Source organism: Fragaria vesca, linkage group LG5, assembly GCF_000184155.1.
Source record: "Fragaria vesca subsp. vesca linkage group LG5, FraVesHawaii_1.0, whole genome shotgun sequence".
Lineage (NCBI taxonomy): Eukaryota > Viridiplantae > Streptophyta > Magnoliopsida > Rosales > Rosaceae > Fragaria > Fragaria vesca.
The window spans coordinates 29,158,616-29,181,347 of record NC_020495.1 but is presented as its reverse complement, the minus strand read 5'-3'; the positions used below and the strand labels follow the sequence as shown (position 1 = coordinate 29,181,347).

The 22,732-nt window shown below is 37.8% G+C and overlaps 4 protein-coding genes across 4 annotated transcripts; 3 read left to right on the top strand and 1 right to left on the bottom strand.

The window, feature by feature from the left end:
* Positions 1-2,938: 2,938 nt before the first annotated feature.
* LOC101299488 lies at positions 2,939-6,725 on the top strand. The gene is made up of 6 exons (XM_004301948.1): positions 2,939-3,258; positions 3,424-3,516; positions 3,727-3,957; positions 4,479-4,581; positions 5,555-5,784; positions 6,503-6,725. Exons 1-6 carry the CDS (start codon positions 2,939-2,941, stop codon positions 6,723-6,725), a joined length of 1,200 nt encoding a protein of 399 aa, XP_004301996.1.
* Positions 6,726-7,899: 1,174 nt separating this feature from the next.
* Positions 7,900-11,211, top strand: LOC101305078 (2,3-bisphosphoglycerate-independent phosphoglycerate mutase-like). Its single transcript, XM_004300652.1, has 5 exons — positions 7,900-8,190; positions 8,528-8,673; positions 9,032-9,308; positions 9,900-10,172; positions 10,399-11,211. Exons 1-5 carry the CDS (start codon positions 8,038-8,040, stop codon positions 10,873-10,875), a joined length of 1,326 nt encoding a protein of 441 aa, XP_004300700.1. The 5' UTR covers positions 7,900-8,037; the 3' UTR covers positions 10,876-11,211.
* Positions 11,212-13,451: 2,240 nt separating this feature from the next.
* On the top strand, positions 13,452-15,644 carry LOC101304775 (F-box/kelch-repeat protein At1g22040-like). Its single transcript, XM_004300651.1, has 2 exons — positions 13,452-13,559; positions 13,918-15,644. The coding sequence occupies exon 2, from the start codon at positions 13,974-13,976 to the stop codon at positions 15,408-15,410; it is 1,437 nt and encodes a 478-aa protein (XP_004300699.1). The 5' UTR covers positions 13,452-13,559; positions 13,918-13,973; the 3' UTR covers positions 15,411-15,644.
* A 1,079-nt stretch (positions 15,645-16,723) lies between these two features.
* On the bottom strand, positions 16,724-20,153 carry LOC101304482 (aminotransferase ALD1-like). Its single transcript, XM_004300650.1, has 10 exons — positions 20,036-20,153; positions 19,880-19,905; positions 19,698-19,765; positions 19,139-19,255; positions 18,691-18,753; positions 18,325-18,429; positions 18,117-18,167; positions 17,421-17,741; positions 17,104-17,310; positions 16,724-17,017 (listed from the first exon to the last, which is right to left on the bottom strand). Exons 1-10 carry the CDS (start codon positions 20,104-20,106, stop codon positions 16,724-16,726), a joined length of 1,323 nt encoding a protein of 440 aa, XP_004300698.1. The 5' UTR covers positions 20,107-20,153.
* Between the last annotated feature and the right edge of the window lie 2,579 nt (positions 20,154-22,732).

The following is a 22,732-nucleotide window of genomic DNA, read 5'->3' as shown; positions in this document are numbered from 1 at the left end:
TTTTTTTAATAAGGTTTAGCCGACGAAACAGACTATATTTCGTCGGCTATAGTTATTTTTTTAAATTTTTTTATAAGGTTTAGCCGATGAAACATACTATATTTCGTCGACTATAGTCTGGAAAAAATTTTTTTATTACAGACTTTAGCCGACGAATATCTTAATTGTTTCGTCGGCTAAAGTCTGGGAAAAAAACCGACGACATGTTTTTCGTCGGCTAAACTGCGGGACTATAGCCGACGAAATTTTTTTTTTCGTCGGCTAAAGTCATCACAGACGACCTTTTCCCGACGAAATCTTAGCCGACGAATTATGCTAACAGGCCGACGAAAATTTTTCGTCGGCTAAAGTGCTTGTTCTGGTAGTGTCTATTCAGGTACGGGTCTGTGTGTATATATCAGTAATAATTAGATTTTTAATAATTTTTTGACACCTGAATGTATTTGTCTTCCTCACCTTAGACTTATGCAATGATGAATAAATAGTCGCCTAAGTTTCCATTTAGGCGACCATTTCTTTTTTATTCGTTGCCTAAGTTCTTACGCCTTCATGCTCTGGCCACGACTATTAAGCGACGAAGCTTTCGTCGCGTGAGAACTTAAGCGACGAAAATGAGCACTTAGGCGACGAAACTTGTTTGTCACCTAAGTCCTTTATTCTAGTAGCGTAATTTTATTCTCGGAATTAATATAAGTTTGATTTGTGGGAATGTTTGTTTCAGACTCTGAAGTAGAAGTATTCAGAAGTTTAAATTATCAAAAGCATTTCATTTTCATGTGCACCCAAAAGTTGATTTTTTTTATTCGTTAAGTATTTCAGAAAACTTTCTTCACCAAACTTGTAGATCTCGGCGATGCAAAATTCGTAGACACACGGCACGCGTAAAACAAATACCTTATTGAGAAGTTACAGTCATAAGAAGTTATTTTTCAATTTTGTAAGGGGTATAAATAGAAAGATGGATCAGAAAACCCTAATCTCCCTAAATGTTAAGAGACTTTCTCTCTCCTCTTTTCTGTCGCCACACTCGACCCATTTCTTCTTCGGCATCGTTCTCCGTAGTCCGGCGACAATAGGCCTCGTGGCATATATCAAAATCTTCATCTCTCTATTTCTCTCTCTACATTTTTGTAATGGTCTTCAACCCCAATAACCGTCGTATGAGGCACAACAAGGCCGAAAGTGGCTGCCTTTGCTGTTAGTGTAGCTCTAGTTGATTTCGGCGACTCCAAGGTTCAAACCTAACTGTGTTTTGTTGCTCTCCACCTCATTTTTTAGCTCTACAAGTCTTGAATCAATTTGAAGTGTAGAGTTGTTGTGATAGGTTCTGATCTGACAACATTTCTTACCAATTTTTGCGGAGTCAAATCGAGTTAGAAGTATAAAAGTTGCTTATTTTGCCTTGATCTTCATGTTTGGTGTAACAATTCGAAGTTTTTGGAGGCGGCGCATGAGGCCCACATGCAGCCGCTTGTGGCGGTGTGTAGTAGCAAGCCCGGCCTCTCTTAGAGAAAAAGTTTGTTCCATTATCAGTGCTCGTCAATACGAACAATTTGATATGTAATTTGTAGCATGGGTGATCGATTGAACATGTTTAATTAGGTTTAGAGAGTTACAAACATCTTTGATTTTCTATTTATATGAGTTCCAACTATTGAATCAATGTTTATTTGTTACAATAGGTGGTTTAGAGTGTCCCGGTAACCTTGGGAGGTTGGAGGATGATTTTCTCGGCTTGGTAAATCTTTGGGTTAAGGTTTAAGTGGTTGGTGCTAGTGGCGGATCCAGAAACTTTTGTCAGCCAACGCAAGTCTCTAATTAAATATAAGATATAAATATTTATTTTTAGAATGACATTGTTTTATATAAAATAAGAAGCGGGTTGACCTTTGAAAAAAAAAAACACAAACTGATTATCCCAAGCTCCATACTCCATAGGGATGTCCACAGATCCATCCATCAGGAGGTTTGACATTAATTTGTTTAGTCCAATTCTAGCTAGTTGGCATTTGTGTATCATCTGTTGTCATCACCCAAACATCATACTGGAAACTAAATTGTTCCATGCAAAGAGCGAACCGCTACCACAGATATCAGATTATGCTGTCAATCACCTCATCATGCTGCAAATTGAATGACAAAACTCTCCATTCGGCAAACGAGTCCATGACAAGAAATACAACACTCCATTAATTCAAAGTAATGCAACCATTTTACTAACCCCAATACATGATAGATCATAGTCTTTTAGTCTCCATGATTTTGCACTAGAGGTGAAGATTAGGGTGCAAGTCTTCCATGAATGCATTGTGAAATCCTCACCACACTACTACAAATTTTGGTTACGAGGGAAATCTTCACCACTACTACAAATTTTGGTTCCGATGACACCCAACAAGGACACATACTCTAGGTGGAGTCCTTGAAGGTTATTTAAGGACACACTTATAACTTCAATTAAAAGTTTTAAAGTGTGGGAAGTTTGTAGGAGAGTTACTACATGGTGTATTGTAAATTTATGAGGTATTTGATATGAATACTCTTGATATCACTTTTTGTATTGGTACCGATCCAGATCTTCATGAGATTGGTTCCTTGCATGTAGTTTCGTAATTGCAGCGATTAGTCATGTGGGATGGAAACAAGATTCAGATGTCATAGCTATTCTTACTTTACCTTACAAGAATACAATGTGTTATATTTGTGAACTATATATGAGTCATCAAGTATACAAGATACTCAGAACCAACTTTCAGCATGGAGAACTGATAACGCTTGTGGGTATGTACATGTAGGTCACTTATAGCCAATTTGTCATCCGCTAACTGCTACAAAGTTGAGCATTTGAAAAGACCAGAAAACTGGGCATTGGGTGGGTACTTAGAGAGAGATTATGATTTGATGCGGATGCGCGAGTAAAGAGTGTTGGAAACAAAGAATGCTGTCTCCGGTGGAATCCAGAAGAACCCCGAAGCCCAAATCTGGGCCCAGTTCTCCTATCGTGTTCCCGGCCACCTGCATTGCTGCAATTGCTCTGGTTTTCCTCTACACCTATCTCAATTCCACCAGCGACTTCTCTTCTTCCTCCCTCAAAGCGCTAGAATCTGTTCCCAGTTTGATCAGCCAGCGCCACGACAAGTACCTCTACTGGGGCACCCGAATCGACTGCCCCGGCAAGCACTGCCTGTCCTGCGAGGGCCTTGGCCACCAGGAGTCCAGTCTCCGCTGTGCTCTTGAAGAAGCCATCTTTCTCCAGAGGTACTATTCCATTCTTCTTCTCTTTCTTTTTTCAAGTTTATAAGATTAATTTGTACATTTAGATTCGACATAACAAACCCCTATAGTTGAACTTTCCTCTACATTCGAAACATAGTTAATCCGCTGAATGGAGTAACTTTATGTGATCCCCGTGTTTGTGTGCAGGACTTTTGTAATGCCGTCGAGAATGTGCATCAATCCCATACACAATAAGAAAGGGATGTTTCATCACTCTGATATTGCAAGTTCAGATGAAAAGTAAGTTGTCTACCTTCTTATCTATTTTTGTTTTGGGTATGTGGAAGATCTATGCTTGTTACCTAAAATGTATTAATTATTCACTTCACGTTTTTAATTGGCTGAGGAATACAATATTGAGACACATGTAGGTTAAGATATGAAATTTACTTCCAAATTCGTTTTGTGTACACTCTTTATTAATTAACTGGCTTCCCTTTTGTTTAGTAGTTGGAATGCAAACTCTTGTTCCATGGATTCTTTGTATGATATCGGCTTCATATCGGAGACTGTACCAGTAATTTTAGACAATTCAAAAATGTGGTATAAGGTGTTAACAACGAGCATGAAGTTGGGAGATAGAGGAGTTTCTCATGTGGAGCGAGTTAGTCGAGTTGAACTCAAGAACAGTAGTTTCTCAAATCTTTTGCTGATAAACAGAACTGCAAGCCTTCTCTCATGGTAAGTTCTTATTTCATTTTCTTTTAGCCTCTAAATTTCTAAGTTCTGTTCCGTGAGGGGAATCCTCTGATTGTTCTTATGAGATGTGAACAACTGTATGTTAGAACAAAGAAAACATAGATGTATTTATTGACTGATGTAAGATATTATCTTACTGTAAATCATTGTGATTTCTGAGCTGTCAAGCCAACCAGCATTGTCCTTGTTAATGTCATAGTTATGTTTCTGATAACCACTTGACCAGTTCTTGTCACTAGATATGAACCTAAGGCCCTTGTTTCTTGTAGCTCATCTTTTACTGAGACAGTCATGATTGAAAAACAATAGGATCTGGGTTTATAAGTAGTTGCATAATGTGGTTTTACTAGGCGTGTTCGATTCATTTGGATTGTGTCTGTGTCATTTCTTTTATTACAGAAAAAATTGAAGTGTGTTGCTTTAATTATTCTCCCTTTGGTTAAGTTTATGAGTATCGGTCGAACTTCAATCTTCCTTCAGGAATTAATTACCTATTCATATAGGTTTGCGGAGTGCAAGAATCGAAACAACCGTAGTGCTTTAATTTTGCCCTACTCTTTTCTCCCCTCGAGGGCAGCAAAGAAATTGAGGAATGCAGCTGATAAGGTATGTATGATGTGAATGCCGTGAAGTCATATTTCCACATGAGAGTTGCATAAAGCTTCTGTATGATTGGGCATTCTTCTGTGTCCTTATTGTGCATTATGATTCTGAGATATATGCATTCTATTTATGAGCATATTGATGAATTTGGCACTGAATTATCTGCATGTCAATCACTATTTTAACAAAAGTTGGATTTGTTGTTGGGACCTGTTTGATTATCTCTCGAATCTCGTATAATGTTTGATTCCTGCCTCAATTTGGATACGTTAACTTATTTGCTCTCTTCTTAGTGTCCTGTAGTCAGATATCAAGTATCTTCTGTCATTCTTAGTGAAACTTTGAGAACTTGAAGATGTTAGGTATTGTATGACTTTTCAAAGTAAAATGAATTCTGATGAACAAAATCTCCGAGAACTTGTGATTTTTTGGATGTGAGAAGGTAGAAAAAGACATCATAGTTTACCTAAGAAGTTACAAAGTAGAGAAAAGGAATATGTTTCAACAAGTAGACATCATAATTCTACTTCAGTCTTTATAGAGGTTTTACTGTATTATAAAAAGTTACTGCAGGAACTCAGCAAGTTCAGGGCACTAAAACTAAAGGCTGAAAAGAAATTCCAGGTTGAGTAAACTGTAAATCATAAGAGAATGATAGTAAATACTATATCCAAACGAAGTGGGATTGGGATACACTGGGTACACGTTATTTTCATGAGATCAAAACAAGAACTTCCTATGAACACCCAGGATTAATAGCTGAACTGGACATGTGATTTTGATCTTTCATGTAATCCAGATTACAACAGCATCAAAAGAAAGTACAGTTTATGGTGGTAATCAACCTCATGTGGGATTTATAAAATAATTATGTTTCTAATTTGCATTAGTTTTTAATATGTAGCATATAAAAAAGGTAGTTATAGCATTTAGCCTATACGCTGCTACTACAGTCGTTGATCAAATTATTTCACAGATTAAGGAAATCCTTGGTGATTATGATGCCATTCATGTTTGTCGTGGAGATAGACTTAAGACCAGGAGGGACATGAATGGTGTTGAGAAGACCCTTTCACCTCATCTGGACAGGGACACACACCCTGAGTTTATTCTCCGCAGAATTGAAAAATGGGTCCCACCTGGACGAACTCTTTATATTGCTTCAAATGAAAGGAAACCAGGTTTCTTTTCACCGCTCTCCATCAGGTACATCTTTCTTGCTCTGTTCTCTGCACCATGTACTTAAAGATAACAGACCTGTGTGTTTGTCTGCCAGAATAAACAATATCTCGTGCATATAATGTTATAGTTTTCTCCTCACACTGTTGCATGTCATTTCTTCTATCAGTTTACCACCAACCTAAGAAATTATCATGAACTGCTAGGTTGTCTGTGAGGTCGAAGTTTTTAGTCATGTTTGGCGATTGACTGAGAATGTCAGTAGGGATGGATTATGATTAGTAAGTGAAATGCATCTGACGAGAACTTTTAACTTGGTTTCTTGCTGCCGAAAACTTTTGAACAGTTGTTACTGATACTAGACTAATTTATGAGCCTTCTAAGTGCAGTAGGTGCATTAGAGCACATGGTTGTTCCTGTCATGAGTGTTATACCAGAGTATTTTGTGCTTACCTCTGAGGTTTATCTCTAGATATTCATTTTTAAGTGAACTTTGAATATTTTGGCACTCTAAAGTACCTCAAATTTTTCGTGTTTATTACCTTTCTTTTACGAAGGGCAGTTTTATTTATTGAATTGTTCTTGTATCAACCGGGTTATAGTGCTGGGTTTTCATTTGTTATTTAGCTTAACACTTTTTAATTTATTTATATTGTCTTTATTACTCAGCTAATCTAATGGGCCTTTGTGGCTCCAAATTAATTGTCCAGTTGATACTGATAATATTGTTGACCTGTATATGCAGATACAAATTGGCATACTCATCAAATTATAGCCGCATATTGGAACCCTTGATTGAGAATAACTACCAATTGTTCATGATTGAAAGGCTTATCCTGATGGGTGCCAAAACATTCATTAGAACATTTAAAGAAGATGATACAGATCTCTATCTTACGGACGACCCCAAGAAGAACACCAAGAACTGGCAAATACCAGTCTACACCATGGATGAAAAGGGAAGGTGACAATTTGCTTATGCAATAGGTCCCAGTGCACGTTCACTCGTTAGTTGTGCAATACCAGCTGAGGCTAACATGGCTTGCGCCATAATCTTCCTGTTGAAATCAATATGGTGGGGAAGATTGCAGGCTCAAAAGGCAACTGTCCTTGCAATCCAATTCCACCCACATCAGAGAAGCGGTGTATATGCTCTTGATTTCCTGTGATGTATACGAGGGAGCAGATCCCCTACAAATCTTTACTGAACAATTGAACATCTCCAAACTCCAGACATGTTTGCACTAACATGGACTATATACTATATGGAGCAAAGAGAGCCTACAGAGCCAGGCATAGATGCTCAATTCATTTTTTTTTTTTTCTGGGTATCTTTATAGATACCTGCCTCATTTGTGTTTTGTGTAATATTGGATCTTTGATCCCAATTTACAAAGGAAAATCCTGCTTCTACCAACTTCTTTTGCACAAGTTTTGCAACCTACACACAAATTGATCCAGCCTCATCGTTCATCACATGTCAATGATGGCTTCATCAGTCTGTTATCCATGACACGCCATTTTAACACCCTATATGGTTGGCATTAGTGTTGGAAAGCCATGTAAGCATTCGAATTTCTCCCAGCAAATGATGGTTTGGTGACAGGCGACACTGGGCTGATCTCTTCAGTCACTCAAAGCTTCATAGCATTTGATCGAGTCCTAGTCTTCTTTCCCATAAGCTTTTTTCTTTTTTCTTTTTCATGTAATGCATATGAAAACTTTGCTCGGAATTGTTTGCCTATGTAGAGACGTGGTCTGCTCAAGATAGTTAGCATAGGTTCACCCCAACCTACTTGTTCAATAATTTAAAACCGAAAACTTACATACCAAGTTCTTCCTGTAGTTCTTGATTTTTTCCATTTACCGGTAGTTGGTCAATTTGATGATTTGTGTTATTGGGTTTGTCAATTTGTTATCAGTTTGGTTTCTGGTAAAAGATTTTGTTTTTTTGTTTTTTTTTTTTAACAAGTCTGAATAATTCATTAAAGAGGAAAAAGCCCAAACGACAAAACACAATGAAAAGCACAGTGTCAACAAACCGAACGGTGGCAGTGAGAGGAGATAACAGAGCTCAAAATAAAAGAAAGTTAATAGATTCCATTTTCTTAAAAACCCAGATACATGGGTGATACCCAGCCGCCAAAGAGAAGAGTGGCATTTTTGTTGATTGATGGTGTGGGGGATGTGTCGATACCATAGTTGGGATTCAAGACTCCTCTTCAGGCGGCCAAAGTGCCGAATTTGGATGCCATAGCATCAGCTGGAGTTAATGGTCTAATGGACCCTGTTGAAGTTGGTCTGGGTTGTGGGAGTGACACAGCTCACCTTTCTCTAATGGGTTACAATCCCAGGGTATATTACCGGGGCCGAGGTGCATTTGAGTACATGGGAGCAGGATTGGCAATGTCACCAGGTGATATTGCATTTAAGGTGAGTTATATATATTTGTTCATCTTATTTCTTCATAAATTGGAAGCTTGGTATAATGATAGTCACAACATGATCCTGGATGACCTGTTTCAACTTGATGCATTGCCACTTTGCCATAAAGATGCAGTTGATTGTTATCATATAAGACATAGAAGCCATGGGGCTCAATGGATATTGGTCCCATCTCAACTTGATATAATTAATAACCAGCATACAAAATTAAAAATACAGTCGTTTCAGCAATTTGTTTGTTGCTATAAATGCTATCTCTCAGATTATAATTGTTCTAGAGTTCAGGGTGTTCCGCAAGTAATGATGGCGAACTTTTGTTCTTCAGTCTAATTTTGCAACATTGGATGAAAAAACTGGAATTGTCATCAGTAGGAGGGCTGACAGACACTTTGAAGAAGAAGGGCCCATACTGTGTGCAGCACTCGATGGATTGAAGTTGCCATCTTTTCCCGAATATGAAGTCAGAGTCAGGTGCAAGTGCAAATATTTATTGTAATTGATGTAACAGGCTTCATATTTGATGTGCATGTATGTATCTCTTTTATGCATTGTTTGATCAAACTCTACCTCCTTTATGCAGACAGCTAAATAATTATGAAAAAGTTTGTTTAATTCAATTTTATTTGAAAAGGAAAGTTTAGAATTTTGATAAGCTTTCAAGGTGATTGCCCTCTGCACCTCTAGAATTATAAAGTATTGACTGTTTTCAATTCGTAAGTTCACATCGTCTGTTCAGCGGTTGCAAGCACTTCATCTGCTAACTCTATAAATTCTCATCTAATTTTTACAGTTAAGTATTGTAAAACTGACTGAGGCTCATTTGCTACAGGTATGCAACAGAACATAGATGTGGAGTGGTTGTAAAAGGACCTAATTTAAGTGGAAACATATCGGGAATAGACCCATTGAAGGATAACCGTTTACTTTTGCAAGCTGAAGCTCTAGATGGTAGTGATGAGGCAAGGCATACAGCTAAAGTTGTTAACGAGTTATCCAAGGAAATATCAAAGATTCTCATTGCTCATCCGCTGAATGCAAAACGGGCCTCTGAAGGGAAGAACATAGCTAATGTGGTCCTATTACGAGGTTGTGGTATCCGGATTGAGGTCTGTTATCTCAAATGTACTTTACATTTGTATTGCATCATGTTGAACTCATTACTCAGGAAACCATATGCAATCACCTAAGTTCTTGCATAGAATAGCTTTCTCTGTTGTTTTTAGTGGATTAGACCATGTGCAGAAACACTCATTTGGAACATCTAATGTCTCTATATTTGGCTGACTCAATCTTGTTATTATCATAATCCTCAATGTTTCTATTCTCATGATTTATAAGTTCTGGGTTCTTGCTGTTTAGCTTAGCACTTCTGATACTTCAGTATGTGGCTACATTCTAGTAAATAATCTTCTGAGCTGAACAACAACTGATGTCCGGGGTTGTTCTTTCTTTTCTGGCCGCCTGGTAGACAATGCTTGAACTTTTCACAACTAGTTGTTTTAGTAATGCTCTTTAAAGCCATAAGAATGCCTACTTCTATAGAATATTGAAAGCCGAAGAGATCTCCAAACTAAGGATATACAAAGCCCCACCAGCAATTTTGCAAGACCCTCTTGTGATGGTCTACATATTAGCACACATTTTTAAATATATTCTTACATTACTTTTTTTTTCTAAAATACTTGAACATATTTCAGGTTTCTCCATTTGAAAAGAAACATGGGTTATGGCCTTGTATGGTAGCTCCAACAAAAATCATTGCTGGATTGGGTTTATCCCTTGGCATTGATATCCTGGAAGCTCCTGGAGCAACTGGAGATTACAGAACACTTCTAACTTCCAAAGCAACTGCAATAGCCAAGGCACTTTCAGCTCCACTGCAGTCTTGCCCCAATGTGTTTGTGCCAGGGGAAGATGAACACAAACCAGGCCGATCAGATGGCTATGATTTTGGGTTCCTCCACATAAAGGTCATATCTCAACTTCGACTATTTAATTATGTGCTTCATCACCGTGCAATTTCAACACTCATCATATATTTCCAGACTCATCATGTATGCTTAGTAAAGTTTAATGTATGATGCTAGTTGTTGGTCCCAGAGAGGGTTTCATACTGAGAGAGATTGTTTTGAGATTTCAGTACTTAGGTCTCCATTTCATAACTGGTAAAGGAATCTATGTCTGAGTGCATTGCAGGCTATAGATGATGCAGGTCATGATAAGGCAACCATTTTCAAAGTCAAAGGATTAGAAGCTGTAGATCGAGCTATAGGGCAGCTGGCCAGGCTCCTTTGGGAGACTGAATCAACAGGAAAATTTCAGTACTTCCTTTGTGTTACAGGAGACCACTCTACCCCAGTTGAATATGGAGACCACAGCTTTGAGCCAGTTCCATTCACAATATGTTCATTGAAAGATTTTGTTGGTGCTGTAGGTGCGGAAACGGTTATGGGTGCTTCTCTTGATCCATTTCCTCTTCCAACCGTAAAAGAGGGTGAATATCCAACAGAGCATGTGGAGATGGCACAGGAGCCTACCAAACAGCCTCAAGCTTTCGACAGTGATTCAGTTTGTGAGTTTAATGAGATAGCGGCAGCAAGGGGATGTCTTGGACGTTTTCCTGGCGGTGAGATGATGGGAGTAATAAAGAATTTCCTGGAGCTAGAAGCTTGAGCTGCCCAAGTGGAAAGTGTGCTGCAAAAATTGGGCAAGGAAAATGACTACAATTCAGTTATATGTAGTGAAGTTTTGAAATCCACAAGAGATTTGAAAACAAGCATGCCAAGAGGTTTTCCTTGTTTAATCTTTTCATCTCTTTCGATCATTTCTTTAGGTAGACTTCTGGAGTCCAATCGTTCCTCTCCTGGTATACTACTCTTAAAATTGACATGAACAGAAACTGCATGTATAGTCTGAAAAACCTTGAAAATCCTTAAAAGAAATTCTTTGGAACAAAAACTGCATGTATAATACAAGATAGCAAAGTTGGATGACATATGCCACTTACTAGATAACTAGATCCTTCAACATTCCAAAGGCAAATAATCGTTAAGCTAAGCTTGGCCAGTCATACTGTTACAGTCTAGGAACTGGTGTAGAAGCTCAAATTGGAATACTCTACCAGAATAAGGCTTCACACCCATCTTTGACCACTTCACAAGGCCTCCATGAAAGAGTAGACAAGCTGTATCCAGATCATCCCAGTCGTACTCGTTGAAGATTTCATCATCTGGAATGATGCTTCGGTCCAGCGAATAACGCTTCATGTCTTCCAAACCCAATTTTCGAGTTCTATCAACCGCCATTTTATGTAGCTCTTGTTCTTTCAAGAGCCAAACAAAAAGCGTAGGGTCAGTGATCTTCATGATGTGTAAGCGCACACAGCCACGGTAGACAGCGAAGGAATGAAGTGCTCCTGCAAACCGGTTAATGTCTTTAATCACCGGTAGGTCGAAATCAATAACAATAAATTGATAACGATCAACTGTATTCTCTATATTAGTACTGCTACTGCTTGTTAATCATGAACACATCCAACCCTATCAAACAACTGAAACAAGTATCAGTTAGCCAATATAGGATTCCATTGCTAGCAAAGCCAGTAAAATTCACCGACTCCGGCAAGCCATGTGGACATGATGCAACCTATTCATTGGAAATCTAGCTGGTGATGGTTATTGCAGGCACCACTTCACCATCATCATCATCATCATCCTCACACCAGAAATCCCCCGACATTGCTACTTAAACTCTCATCGTGGCTGAGGAGTAGTGAGACTTGCTGAGGCGGGTTGTTCATCAATTTATATTTCGGTTGTTTTCTACATATGATGAGTAGTGACACAATCAAGCTTTCTTTTTAATTTCTTCCATATTTTTTGAAACAAAGGTGGGCTTATAACCCATTGTATTAATAGTCACAAGCCATGATACCGATACAGACCCCGAAGGTGATTCATATACCATTACATTGTACATTTCCGCTCATCTAGCAAACTATAATCTTACCCCTACATAGAGATAATTTTGCATAAAAACTTTTGTTGCCACGGCGCTCAATTACGGTGCGTCAAAAGTTTTCACTATCTGAATGTAATAGAAACATCATAATCTGCAGGCATCATAACCTACCTAGAGTTTCTAAAAAATTAGGAAATTATTGTAATTAGACAAAAGCTAAAAATCTAGTGGTTGGGCTGAGAGCAAAACCGTAGCCCAACTTAGTAAGCCCAAGAGTCCACTAAAGACAGCACACACAGGCCCATCAGCATGTTTGGTTCCCGTCCTTTCATTCCTCTACACCCGCCGCATCCTATTTCGCCAGCAAAGTCAACGCCGCATGCCGCCACGAACTACGTCATCTGAAACTGTGCCTCCTTCCTACCCCAACACCAAACCCATCTGCCCCAAGAAAGGTTGTCACAGCCCCATGCGACTACAAATTGAGATTCGACGTTTGCACGACAGACCACCATCGGATCCGATCTCAGACGCCTTCGTTGTCAAAGAAAACGATCCTTAGATTGAATAGCCACGACAACCTCCATCCTCTCACTCTCCCAGCCAAAACCACACTTCAAAACCCATCCATCCTCTCTGTGGCAAAACCCAAGAGCAATTAGTTTCAATTGCCTTATGACAACAGCAAGGCAAGAGCTAGAGCCGCCATCAAGGCGCTGCTGGACGAAGAAGAAGTTGGAGGTAGGTGGAGGCCGCCTTTAGGGTTTAGGTTCTCTCTCGTCTCTTCTTAAGTTTGGCTTGCATTACAATTTATTGTTTTTGGGTTGTTTTTTGTTTTGTTTTGAAAGTAACGGATGTCTCGGTCGATAATTATCATAACGATCGTACAAGATCAGACTTAGACGATTACAACAATCTCCTATTATCATCCACCGCGTACAAACTCGACTAATACACTGTTTGAGTCGGTTTCTTTCCGTTAAGACATTTAGTATGAGGGCCACCGCTTCGAGTTAGGTAGTTTAAAAAAAAAACCGAGATTAAATAATAAAGAAAACGGGTTTTGTTCAAAGCATCGATAATCGGCAACATAAAAGAATACGTTTTTTTTTTTATAAGAACATAAAAGAATACGTTGCAATAATGTAAAGGATGTTCCTATTGTGGGCGAGTGGACTTTTACGTCTGCCGACGTATGAGGAGGGCATGAATACCTGGACTGCGTTACAGGGAATCATATGTGTTAGGTAGCGCACGCAAACAAAAACCAAAGACAATCTTTACAATGAAGCATATTAAAGTGAAGACTGATGAAGGCCGGCACCAACACAACAAGAGCAAAATTCACCAAGGTTTTGCCTGAAAAGCCTCACTGTAGAGCTCTATTGCATACTCAGGTGAACGTTCCCGATTTGCCCTTTTCAATATTTAATTTCTTCCTTCAAATTCATATTTTGGGTTGATTGTCAGGAATTACAGTTCTGCTTGGTGGCATATAGAAAACAGTAAAGGATGTGAATTTGTTGTATTTGAGCTCTGTGATTGTTAGCTACTCAAGTTCAGAACCCTTTCTCGACTTAACCCAGTTTTGGTTGATATATGATAATATGTTATGAACTGTTACTGTCTCTTTTATGCTTTATGCACTTGTGATTTGTGTTATTGGGTTTTGTCAATTTGTTTTTAGTTTGGTTTCTGTTAAAAGTGATGTTTGAAACAGATGGTCAATTACTCATTTCCTTCCTTGTTTCTCAGTCTGTTTGTTGATATGGGGTAGGACTGTGATTTTGAAGAGTTAGAAGAAGGTTATAATGGGGGCTATATTGAGTTTGAATAATTCAAGGACTAGAGAGAGTGGACCTCATGGGGTTACGCAGAGTGAAGCACGCAAGAGGCAGAGGTTGTCTTCATTCCTTTATGAGGAGAACCCGAGATTGATTCCCAGTCTTCCTGACGAGATATCTATTCAGATTCTTGCCAGGGTACCTAGGATCCACTATTTGAAAATGAAGATGGTGTCACATGCTTGGAAAACCACTGTTATGAGTGCTGAGCTTTTCAATTTGAGAAAAGAGCTAGGAACAACGGAGGAATGGCTCTATGTGTTAACAAAGGTTGAAAGTGATAAGCTCATATGGAATGCTCTGGACCCTCTGGCCGGAAGATGGCAAAGGTTGCCACCAATGCCTAGTGTTTGTCCTGAAGATGAATCTAGGAGGGCTTTAACTGCCCGTAGAATGTGGAAAATGGTAGGCTCAAGCATTAGACTTGCGGATGTTATCATGGGATGGCTTGGGAGGAAAGATGTGCTGGATCGAATGCCTTTTTGTGGTTGTGCCATTGGTGCTGTTGATGGCTGCCTCTATGTCCTAGGTGGATTTTCAAGGGCTACAGCCCTATCATGTGCCTGGCGGTATAACCCAGTTAATAACTCTTGGAGTGAATCAGCTCCGATGTCAATGGGTAGAGCGTATTGTAAGACAGGCGTTTTAAACAATAAACTTTATGTTGTTGGAGGGGTTACTAGAGGACGTGGTGGATTGGCCCCTCTTCAATCAGCTGAAGTATTTGATCCAAAAACAGGTCTATGGTCCCAAATACCAAGCATGCCCTTTACCAAAGCTCAGGTGTTACCAACTGCATTTTTGACTGATCTGCTCAAGCCTATTGCTACCGGGATGACTTCATACAAGGGTAGGTTGTTTGTTCCACAAAGTTTATACTGCTGGCCCTTTTTTGTTGACGTTGGAGGTGAGGTGTATGATCCTAAGGTGAATTCATGGGGTGAAATGCCAACTGGCATGGGAGAGGGTTGGCCCGCAAGGCAAGCAGGGACGAAAATGAGTGTCACAGTTGATGGTGAATTGTATGCACTGGATCCTTCTAGTTCTCTTGATAGTGCCAAGATCAAGTTATATGATTATCAAGATGATGCTTGGAAAATTGTTGCAGACGACGTTCCAATTCGGGACTTCACTGAATCAGAGTCTCCTTATTTACTTGCCGGTTTCCTTGGGAAGCTTCATGTGATCACGAAGGATGCGAGTAACAATGTTGCAGTTCTGCAGGCATATGTGCCGAATCGTCTTGCTTCCATCTCAACAGATTCATCCTCTTCCTCATCCCAAGACAATGCCTCTGAAATTTCAGAACAAAAAGCAGAATCAGAAGTAGATCTTTGGAAGGTAATTGCCACAAGGAGTGCACGAACTACTGAACTGGTTAGCTGTCTCGTCCTTGATCTGTGAAGATTATCACTTGAGATATATAACGTACAGATCCAACACTTAAAAGTGTTGGTTATATAGTTTGTGTGTTTGTTTTTTGGTATCTTATATTATTAGATGTGCATTGTGATAGTCATTTACTGTATGTAATTACTCACCTTTGTGATTGAGGAGAAGCAAAATGAATAAGGTTCAGAATATATTATGAGACTAAGTTATTCTCTGTCTCCAAAATCATAACATTCAGGATATAGTATGAGGCTTCATCCAAAAAAAAGAGAAAGATATATTATGAGGCTAAGCTTTCAGCTCAAGCTACTAGCTGGGTGGTGAATCTTCCTCTTTCCACGTCTTCTTTTATATACATGGTTATTTCTTTTAAATTGGGTGGATGATATATTCATTTCTACTGAGATGGGATGCTGGGGAGGAGGTATTAGTTGAATACAGTAAACATTATGAAGCTGTGTCGATTTGTTCTCTCGTAGAGTTGTCTTTTATTTGAGCATCTACTTGATTTTGAGGCAAATGGTTTGGATTCTCTTAGTATGCAATTCTCTAAGGATGCTTTATATCATGACCACATAACAAATTGAGCAAAGTGAACTATTCAAAAAGTTCTAGTTTTGTTATTTCATTCAGAAAGTTCTAGTTTTGTTACTTCATTCACATAATCACGGATCTTATTTACAAACTTTATCACAGGAAATTTGACTTCTTTTTATCTCAAAATAGTAGATGCAGCGTGCAACATCATTTTATTTCAACTGTAGCATGCAAAATTATTAAGGTAGCAATGTACCATCTTCAACCTCAACTTAACACTCATAGGGCATTTGCTTCTAACTCGAAGCTCAACCATCATAAAAGAGGCTCAACAATGAACAAATTTGTTCATGATTATATCATCTTTACTCTAGAGTGATTGTCTATTTGATATTTTGATCCATGTAAGTCACATTTGTTTGTGGGAATTATCTGTTTATGGCCACTGCAACATTAGTAAGAAAATTTGGAGAGTTTTTATTTGGCAAGAACAACTTTGCTGAGAGCCTACTTGCATTAACATTTTAGGCATATGTCGAACTCATCTGACCCAAACAAACAAAAAAGGTTCGGTGTGAGGGAAGAAGAGAACTGACCCTCTATAAACGGAAAAACCATCTGGTCCTGCTCATTCCTGATGTGGGAGCTTGAGAAAACAGAGCCCTTACATTAAGTGTGCAAGTTTGTATGTTATTACAAGATAATAAAACTGGAATGGGAAACTTAAAACTTATATATGAAATATATGGTGGTTACAAGAAAAATGACGCATATTAGTATCATGCTTCTTATTGAAATAGGGTTCTAAGCCTACGTGAGGCCTCTCGGATACTCTCTCTGTGGCCAAAAGCACTAATTCTCAGGCACCCTTCACCAGCTGGACCAAATCCAGAACCTGGAACTGTAAGGATGTGCGTTTTTTCAAGAATCTCAGTGAATACATCCCAAGAACTTGAGCCAGGAAAATGCACCCAAACGTATGGAGCATTTGCACCACCATATACTTGGTAACCAAGAGAAGCAAATGTCTCAACCAATATCTTTGCATTCTCCATGTAGTAGTCAACCATAGAATGCACAGCCTGATAAAAGTTACAAAAGTTATTTTCAGTGAAAAGAGAAATGAGCATGGAAACGTAGAAACAACTGGTAGGGCTCATTCCTTTACCTGGATACCTTCTGGGGAAAGACATGCTAATCCACCAGCTTGAGCAATATTAGATGCTCCATTAAAGCATGTGCACACAATGCGATTGAAGTCATGTATCACAGGAAAACCATTGGAGTATAGGAGTTCCTCAGGGACAACTGTCCAACCTAGACGGATGCCAGTGAACCCAGCAAATTTGGAGAATGATGAAATTTCAATAGCAACCTGGGAAAAAAAAAAAAACTAAATTGTATAAAAGATTGAACTAGGTCGTTTCATCTCAGAAAATTTATAAAAAAGAAAAAGAAAAAAAAGGGGACATTGCATTTGTGTACCTCTCTGGCACCAGGAATTTCGTATATTGATCGAGGACTATCATCTCTGATATAAGATGAATAGGCAGAGTCATATATAATAATTGATCCATTCTGTCTTGCAAATTCTACCAGTTGCTCTAATTGCTTCCTTGTTGCTGCATGACCAGTTGGATTGTTTGGAGAGCAAAAGAATATAATATCTGCTCTTGAAGTGGTTGATAAGTTAGGAAAAAAATTATTGTGTGGGCTGCAGTTCATGTATTCAATGCTCCTATACCTCCCAGCTTCATCTTTGATCTCACCAGCCTGCCCTATTATGACACTCGAGTCTATATAAGCCTGCAGATTTGTTAAAACATGAATCTGTTAAGAGTTGGAAATGAAGCTAATAGACTCTGTGATGAATTGGAATAAAACATAACAACTATGATAAAAACTCTAAGATCACTTTCCAAAATTTTATATATGAGATGCACTTGCGACCCTGCTTCAATAAATTTCAACAAATCTATGGACCCGTCATAATTTCCCAAAAAGTTATTGGTTGAGTTTATAATTGGTTAACATTTATCATATCTTGGCTTTGAGACTTAGACATAAAAGTTGCTTCTTTCAAAAAAAAAAAAAAAAAAAAAAAGATACAAGGAATAGTAGGAAATTAAACATTAGAAACAAATACGAAAACATTGATAGTATCTACAAGATAAACATTACTGGAAAGGATGGATCTTGCACAGCAATTGTCACATTTGAACCGAGAAGCAGCTGTAAAGATAAAAAAGAAAATCATAAAGATGTATAGTTTAGAAACCTAAAACAGAAAAAGTTTACAATAATAATAATAATAATTAGAAAGATAGAACTATAAGTATAAGTTGACAATATAAAGCAAGCATCCACCAAAACTTTAACAGTATATTACCTGAAGGCGAGTAATATCACACTGAGCACCATCTGATACAAAAACTTCTGTGTCTATTACTGGTAGATCTTTATAGAATACTTTTGCAATTGCCTCCCGCAATGCCTATACATATTGACATAAAAATTATGTAATAAAGTGCAAGTAATGGAGGTAATAACATAGTTCTTAGATAACGATTTCACTAACAATGATAATAGATGAATGGGCCAATAATAACTTAAGTAAAAGATCCAGTACTTTGGACATGATGATGCAAAAAGACAATAAGAAATGTGAAGATGAAGTTGACCATCCAAGTTGAGATGAAAACATTTATATTACACACCAAATGATGATGACTAAAGCAAGTGCTAACTAGGGTACCTTGTTGCCTTGCTCCGGTCCGTACCCTGTATAACCATCAGCAGTTGAAAGGGCATGTGCATACTGTAAATAATCAAAACATTAGACATCCAAGTCCTTAGGCTACAACAGATAGAAATAAATGACAGAATAAATAAATAGACATATATCATAGAGTCAGATATACAACAGCAACTTCCAATTTTCTCGACAGTTAAAATTGCTTAATCTAGGCTAATATATTTTCATTCTCTACCAGATATATTAATGCCGATCGTTGTTACAAGCAGAAATAACCTTAGGTTTACAAAGAGAGGACTGTCGACCAAACTAAACCTCAGTTATCAGTTTCACATGGAACTGGTATCTGTGCTTAATCGTTGTAGCAAGGAAATTGTTGGTGTACAGTTCATGTGAACTGGAAATGAATCTTCATGTCTTAAAAGTAAATTCAGATAGAATTACTCACATTAGCCATGCTTGAGGTTATGATTTCTGGTAGCGGTTCTGTCGTATCACCAATTCCAAGGCTTATTAATTTTGCATCTGGGTACTTCTCAGTGTGTTGAAGCTCAAGCTTTGATATCTGAATAAATGCCAGAAGAATGATGAGCCTCGATGATACTTAAATGCTCAGATTTATTATTTGATCAGTCCGGAACTCAAAATGATAGATTAGCCAAAGTGAAGCAAACATAGATTGCTTGAGGGTACATAGAAACCAAATACTACAATTGAGCTAGAGCTCAAGAACAGTTTGATATTTCAAAGCTCCGATTTTCCAAAATAAAATAAGAAAAATAAAACAAGAACACTTTAATGCTTTATTGAAGCATGAACCATAAGATGAAATATAGAAAGTTTAACATCAAACCAAGCTTAATAAAGTAAAAGAATTAGGCAATCTATATCGGATAGTTATACTCATTCAAAATATCAAAATAATAAAGACAATTTAATACTAGCTAGCTGCACCCAAAGAAACATCAAAGCTAAAGGAGGAATCATTGAAATGAACATATAGTCACCTCAGGAAACAAATAACCATTCCGCAATTTCTCCATGTTTACACTGCGAGGTACCTTTGTACGGAAACCTGATTTTAAAATAGAAGATATAAGTTCAAAAGAAATTATGAGGAGGGGATTGTTGAGTGTTTGTAGTTTATGTAGATGGTTACAGAAACATGCAAGGGCAGTAAACAACATACCAAGTCGCTCCTTTTCGGCTCTCATACTGTGGAAAAACAAAAAACAAACAGATTAAGATAAACGCCATGAACATGATTATATGTTGTGTGTATAAGTGATAAAACTCAAAAGGCTACAAGACTCTAGTTGATAAGTTTGAAAGCCATTTGCAGTACCTGCCATGAACTATCAAAGGCTGCCATATGGTTTCATGGGACTTCATTGTAAGAGAAGAAAGCTTAAACATTTTTGATTTGGCCTATTGAGATTCTTTCCCTAGAGACAAACGTATTTGTCTAGTACTTCCTTTGATTTGTGATGATAGTAACAATACTGGTACACAACCACATATATATAGCACCAGTATTACAAAATACATTTAGTTAAAAACAACAACTCAACCTTGATCGATTAAAGTATACGTCAAGCTCAACCTTGATCCATATTAAATGTCAACGACCAATGCATGATTTCTGTGTTAGTCCTGATAAGTAATGGTATGTGAGATCAACTGGTTCATACTACATGTCAATATCCAACATTTATTTTCTTAATAGTTGTTAGACTAGCATATCCTTGATATTTTTTCCAATTATAAGGCATCTCCAACATGACATCTCTATTTTCCACACCACCTAATTTTCTCCTTTCAATATTTTCTCCAGTGACCATATTGACTTCTTCTACTGTCCTATGCATGGAAAGAACATTGAGGTTGTTTTTCTTGATTCGACATTCAGTTCTTTTTTAGTCAGATTGACTTTCACTCTTTCACATAACAAGGTCATTGTGGAAATGCCGTTTTCCCTGCGATTAGTTTTTCCTCAGAAAAAAACAGAACTAGTAAAATCTTATCATTTACAATAACAGGAGGGTATTAAAAAAATTCATTCATAAATATTTTTATTGATAGGAACTTACATGTCTGTGTTGCTTGATAAAAGCACTCCCAAGTCCAGACTTCATGTTATTTGAATCTTCAGAAATCTGTGTTCAATAACATAATGTGCAGAAAGATGGATCAAAAGCACTCAATGACATGAAAAAAGATAAATTTGCAGTTAAGAGTTGTGATAAAGTAGTCTGGGGTTCACATCCAAAACCAATTGGCAATAGGTGGAAAGGCCCAAACCCTTGTAAATCCACAGGCAAAGGTCCCATATTCCTGATGTGGGATGATATCTCTACAAGTTGTAAGGCTTTATAGCCTATACAGTAAGTCAAATACAGCTTAAGACCGGCCTGCTGCCATCCACTCATCAACATGTTGCTGAGAAAAACTCACTCTGCAGTTTGAAAAACTAGACGTGTCGACGATAACTACAAAAGCATGAGCAGTTGATCATAGCATTGCGAATTCATTCAACATAAACTAGAGAAACTAGCTCAGCGCATCTGTTTTACCACCCTTTTAAAAATTAAGTCCTCCACTGAAAACTCAGTCAGGACTTTCATCAAACACCTGGTGCGTGCCCCATAGTTATCAACCATGACATAAATTAACAGTAAGTGAACTTCTCATCAACTTCTTCTCCAAATATGGGCTGTATAGTATATTGATACCCAACACGTGTATGTACTCACAATCCATGTTCATACCCAATGCCATGCATGAACCTGAATTATTCCAGGAAATTGTATACCAACTAACCTCCATGCCAGAAATGTCCAATATTGACTAGAAGAAAACGATGAAGATTATTTGGTTGGTCACCCCAGAACCCCAACAATTCTTCTTCTTTGTCCACATTTTTAATATGCGGGAAGATGCAAGTGAAATTAGATTGAAAAAGACCCTCTAATAGTATGAAAGGGCAGAAGAAAACGTACATATTTACTAACAAAGCTTTGGGAGTGGAAGCCTCAAGCCTGGGTTCCTTTCAATCAAAGAGAACTAGTGTCAACGACTCAACAAAAGTATTCATATTTAAGGTTTGACTATAGTAGAAGTCTTCATCTAAGCTTTATTTTTTATATATTGAGATATCAAAGGAAAAAAAAAAAAACAAGAGCTACAAACAATGATGAATGATCCATTCCACATCATTCACCAATTGATTGATCAAAAGGAGAGCAATATTGGAGGTAGAGAGAGGAAGGAGATTGGTACCCACTAGAAATAAGTGGCAGCCATGAGCATGTTATATAGTGATCGATGATCTCGAACTAATATCATTAGCTGTCCATCAAGAGCTTAGAGTTGCCTTTAATATGAATATAAGAGAAACCATATATTAGCCAAAAGCTTGATGAAGCCCTTCCTAAAGAGTTGCCTTTCGCCTTGGTTAAACCAATGTAGTGATACACATATTCTTTCTAATCTCTATCACTTCAAGAAGATGGAATACTCATTCATTAGTGTACCAAAATAATTTTACAGAATTCCTGAGTGCAAGACCAAGTTCAGTCAAAGCGTACGTCAAAACACCATTTATTGGACCATGATCTTCTAGCTAGTCTAGGGACTTCAAAAATGCTGAGTAGTACAACATTTCAATAAGTCATTGGAAACAAATTAATGTTAATAATGGTCATGGCCGGTGCTGAATACAAGAGTACAAGAGCAATATATACCAAACAAGGAAACTTTGTCGATCAATAAATATGTTCAAATTCACAATCTTCATAGACAAGAATAGAGGTTTAGGTCAATGTCTATGATCATTTATCGGGGATCTGCAGTATACAATAGTGTACAGGTCATAATAGATTAGTGATGGATATGTTTGTAGTTTAGTTGAGATCAATACGAGTATGTAAAGATTATCAATAGATAACACTTGGCCACGTCTCTTAAGAAGTCGACATAGTTATTGTAAAGTTTCGAGTTTGAGATAGTATTTTATTGAAATAAACAGATTACATCTAGTTGG

Bases quoted from the DNA above. Each gene is read 5' to 3' on its own strand.
- LOC101299488 (XM_004301948.1), top strand. From the start codon at position 2,939: ATGCTGTCTCCGGTGGAATCCAGAAGAACCCCGAAGCCCAAATCTGGG. The intron at 3,517-3,726 runs GTAAGTTGTCTA...TTTGTTTAGTAG, and splicing joins ATTGCAAGTTCAGATGAAAA to TTGGAATGCAAACTCTTGTT. The intron at 3,958-4,478 runs GTAAGTTCTTAT...CTATTCATATAG, and splicing joins ACTGCAAGCCTTCTCTCATG to GTTTGCGGAGTGCAAGAATC.
- LOC101304775 (XM_004300651.1), top strand. From the start codon at position 13,974: ATGGGGGCTATATTGAGTTTGAATAATTCAAGGACTAGAGAGAGTGGA.
- LOC101304482 (XM_004300650.1), bottom strand. From the start codon at position 20,106: ATGTTTAAGCTTTCTTCTCTTACAATGAAGTCCCATGAAACCATATGG. The intron at 19,766-19,879 runs GTATGTTGTTTA...TTTTAAAATCAG, and splicing joins AGCCGAAAAGGAGCGACTTG to GTTTCCGTACAAAGGTACCT. The intron at 18,754-19,138 runs GTGAGTAATTCT...GATTATTTACAG, and splicing joins TAACCTCAAGCATGGCTAAT to TATGCACATGCCCTTTCAAC.
- LOC101305078 (XM_004300652.1), top strand. From the start codon at position 8,038: ATGGACCCTGTTGAAGTTGGTCTGGGTTGTGGGAGTGACACAGCTCAC. The intron at 9,309-9,899 runs GTCTGTTATCTC...AACATATTTCAG, and splicing joins GTTGTGGTATCCGGATTGAG to GTTTCTCCATTTGAAAAGAA. The intron at 10,173-10,398 runs GTCATATCTCAA...AGTGCATTGCAG, and splicing joins TTGGGTTCCTCCACATAAAG to GCTATAGATGATGCAGGTCA.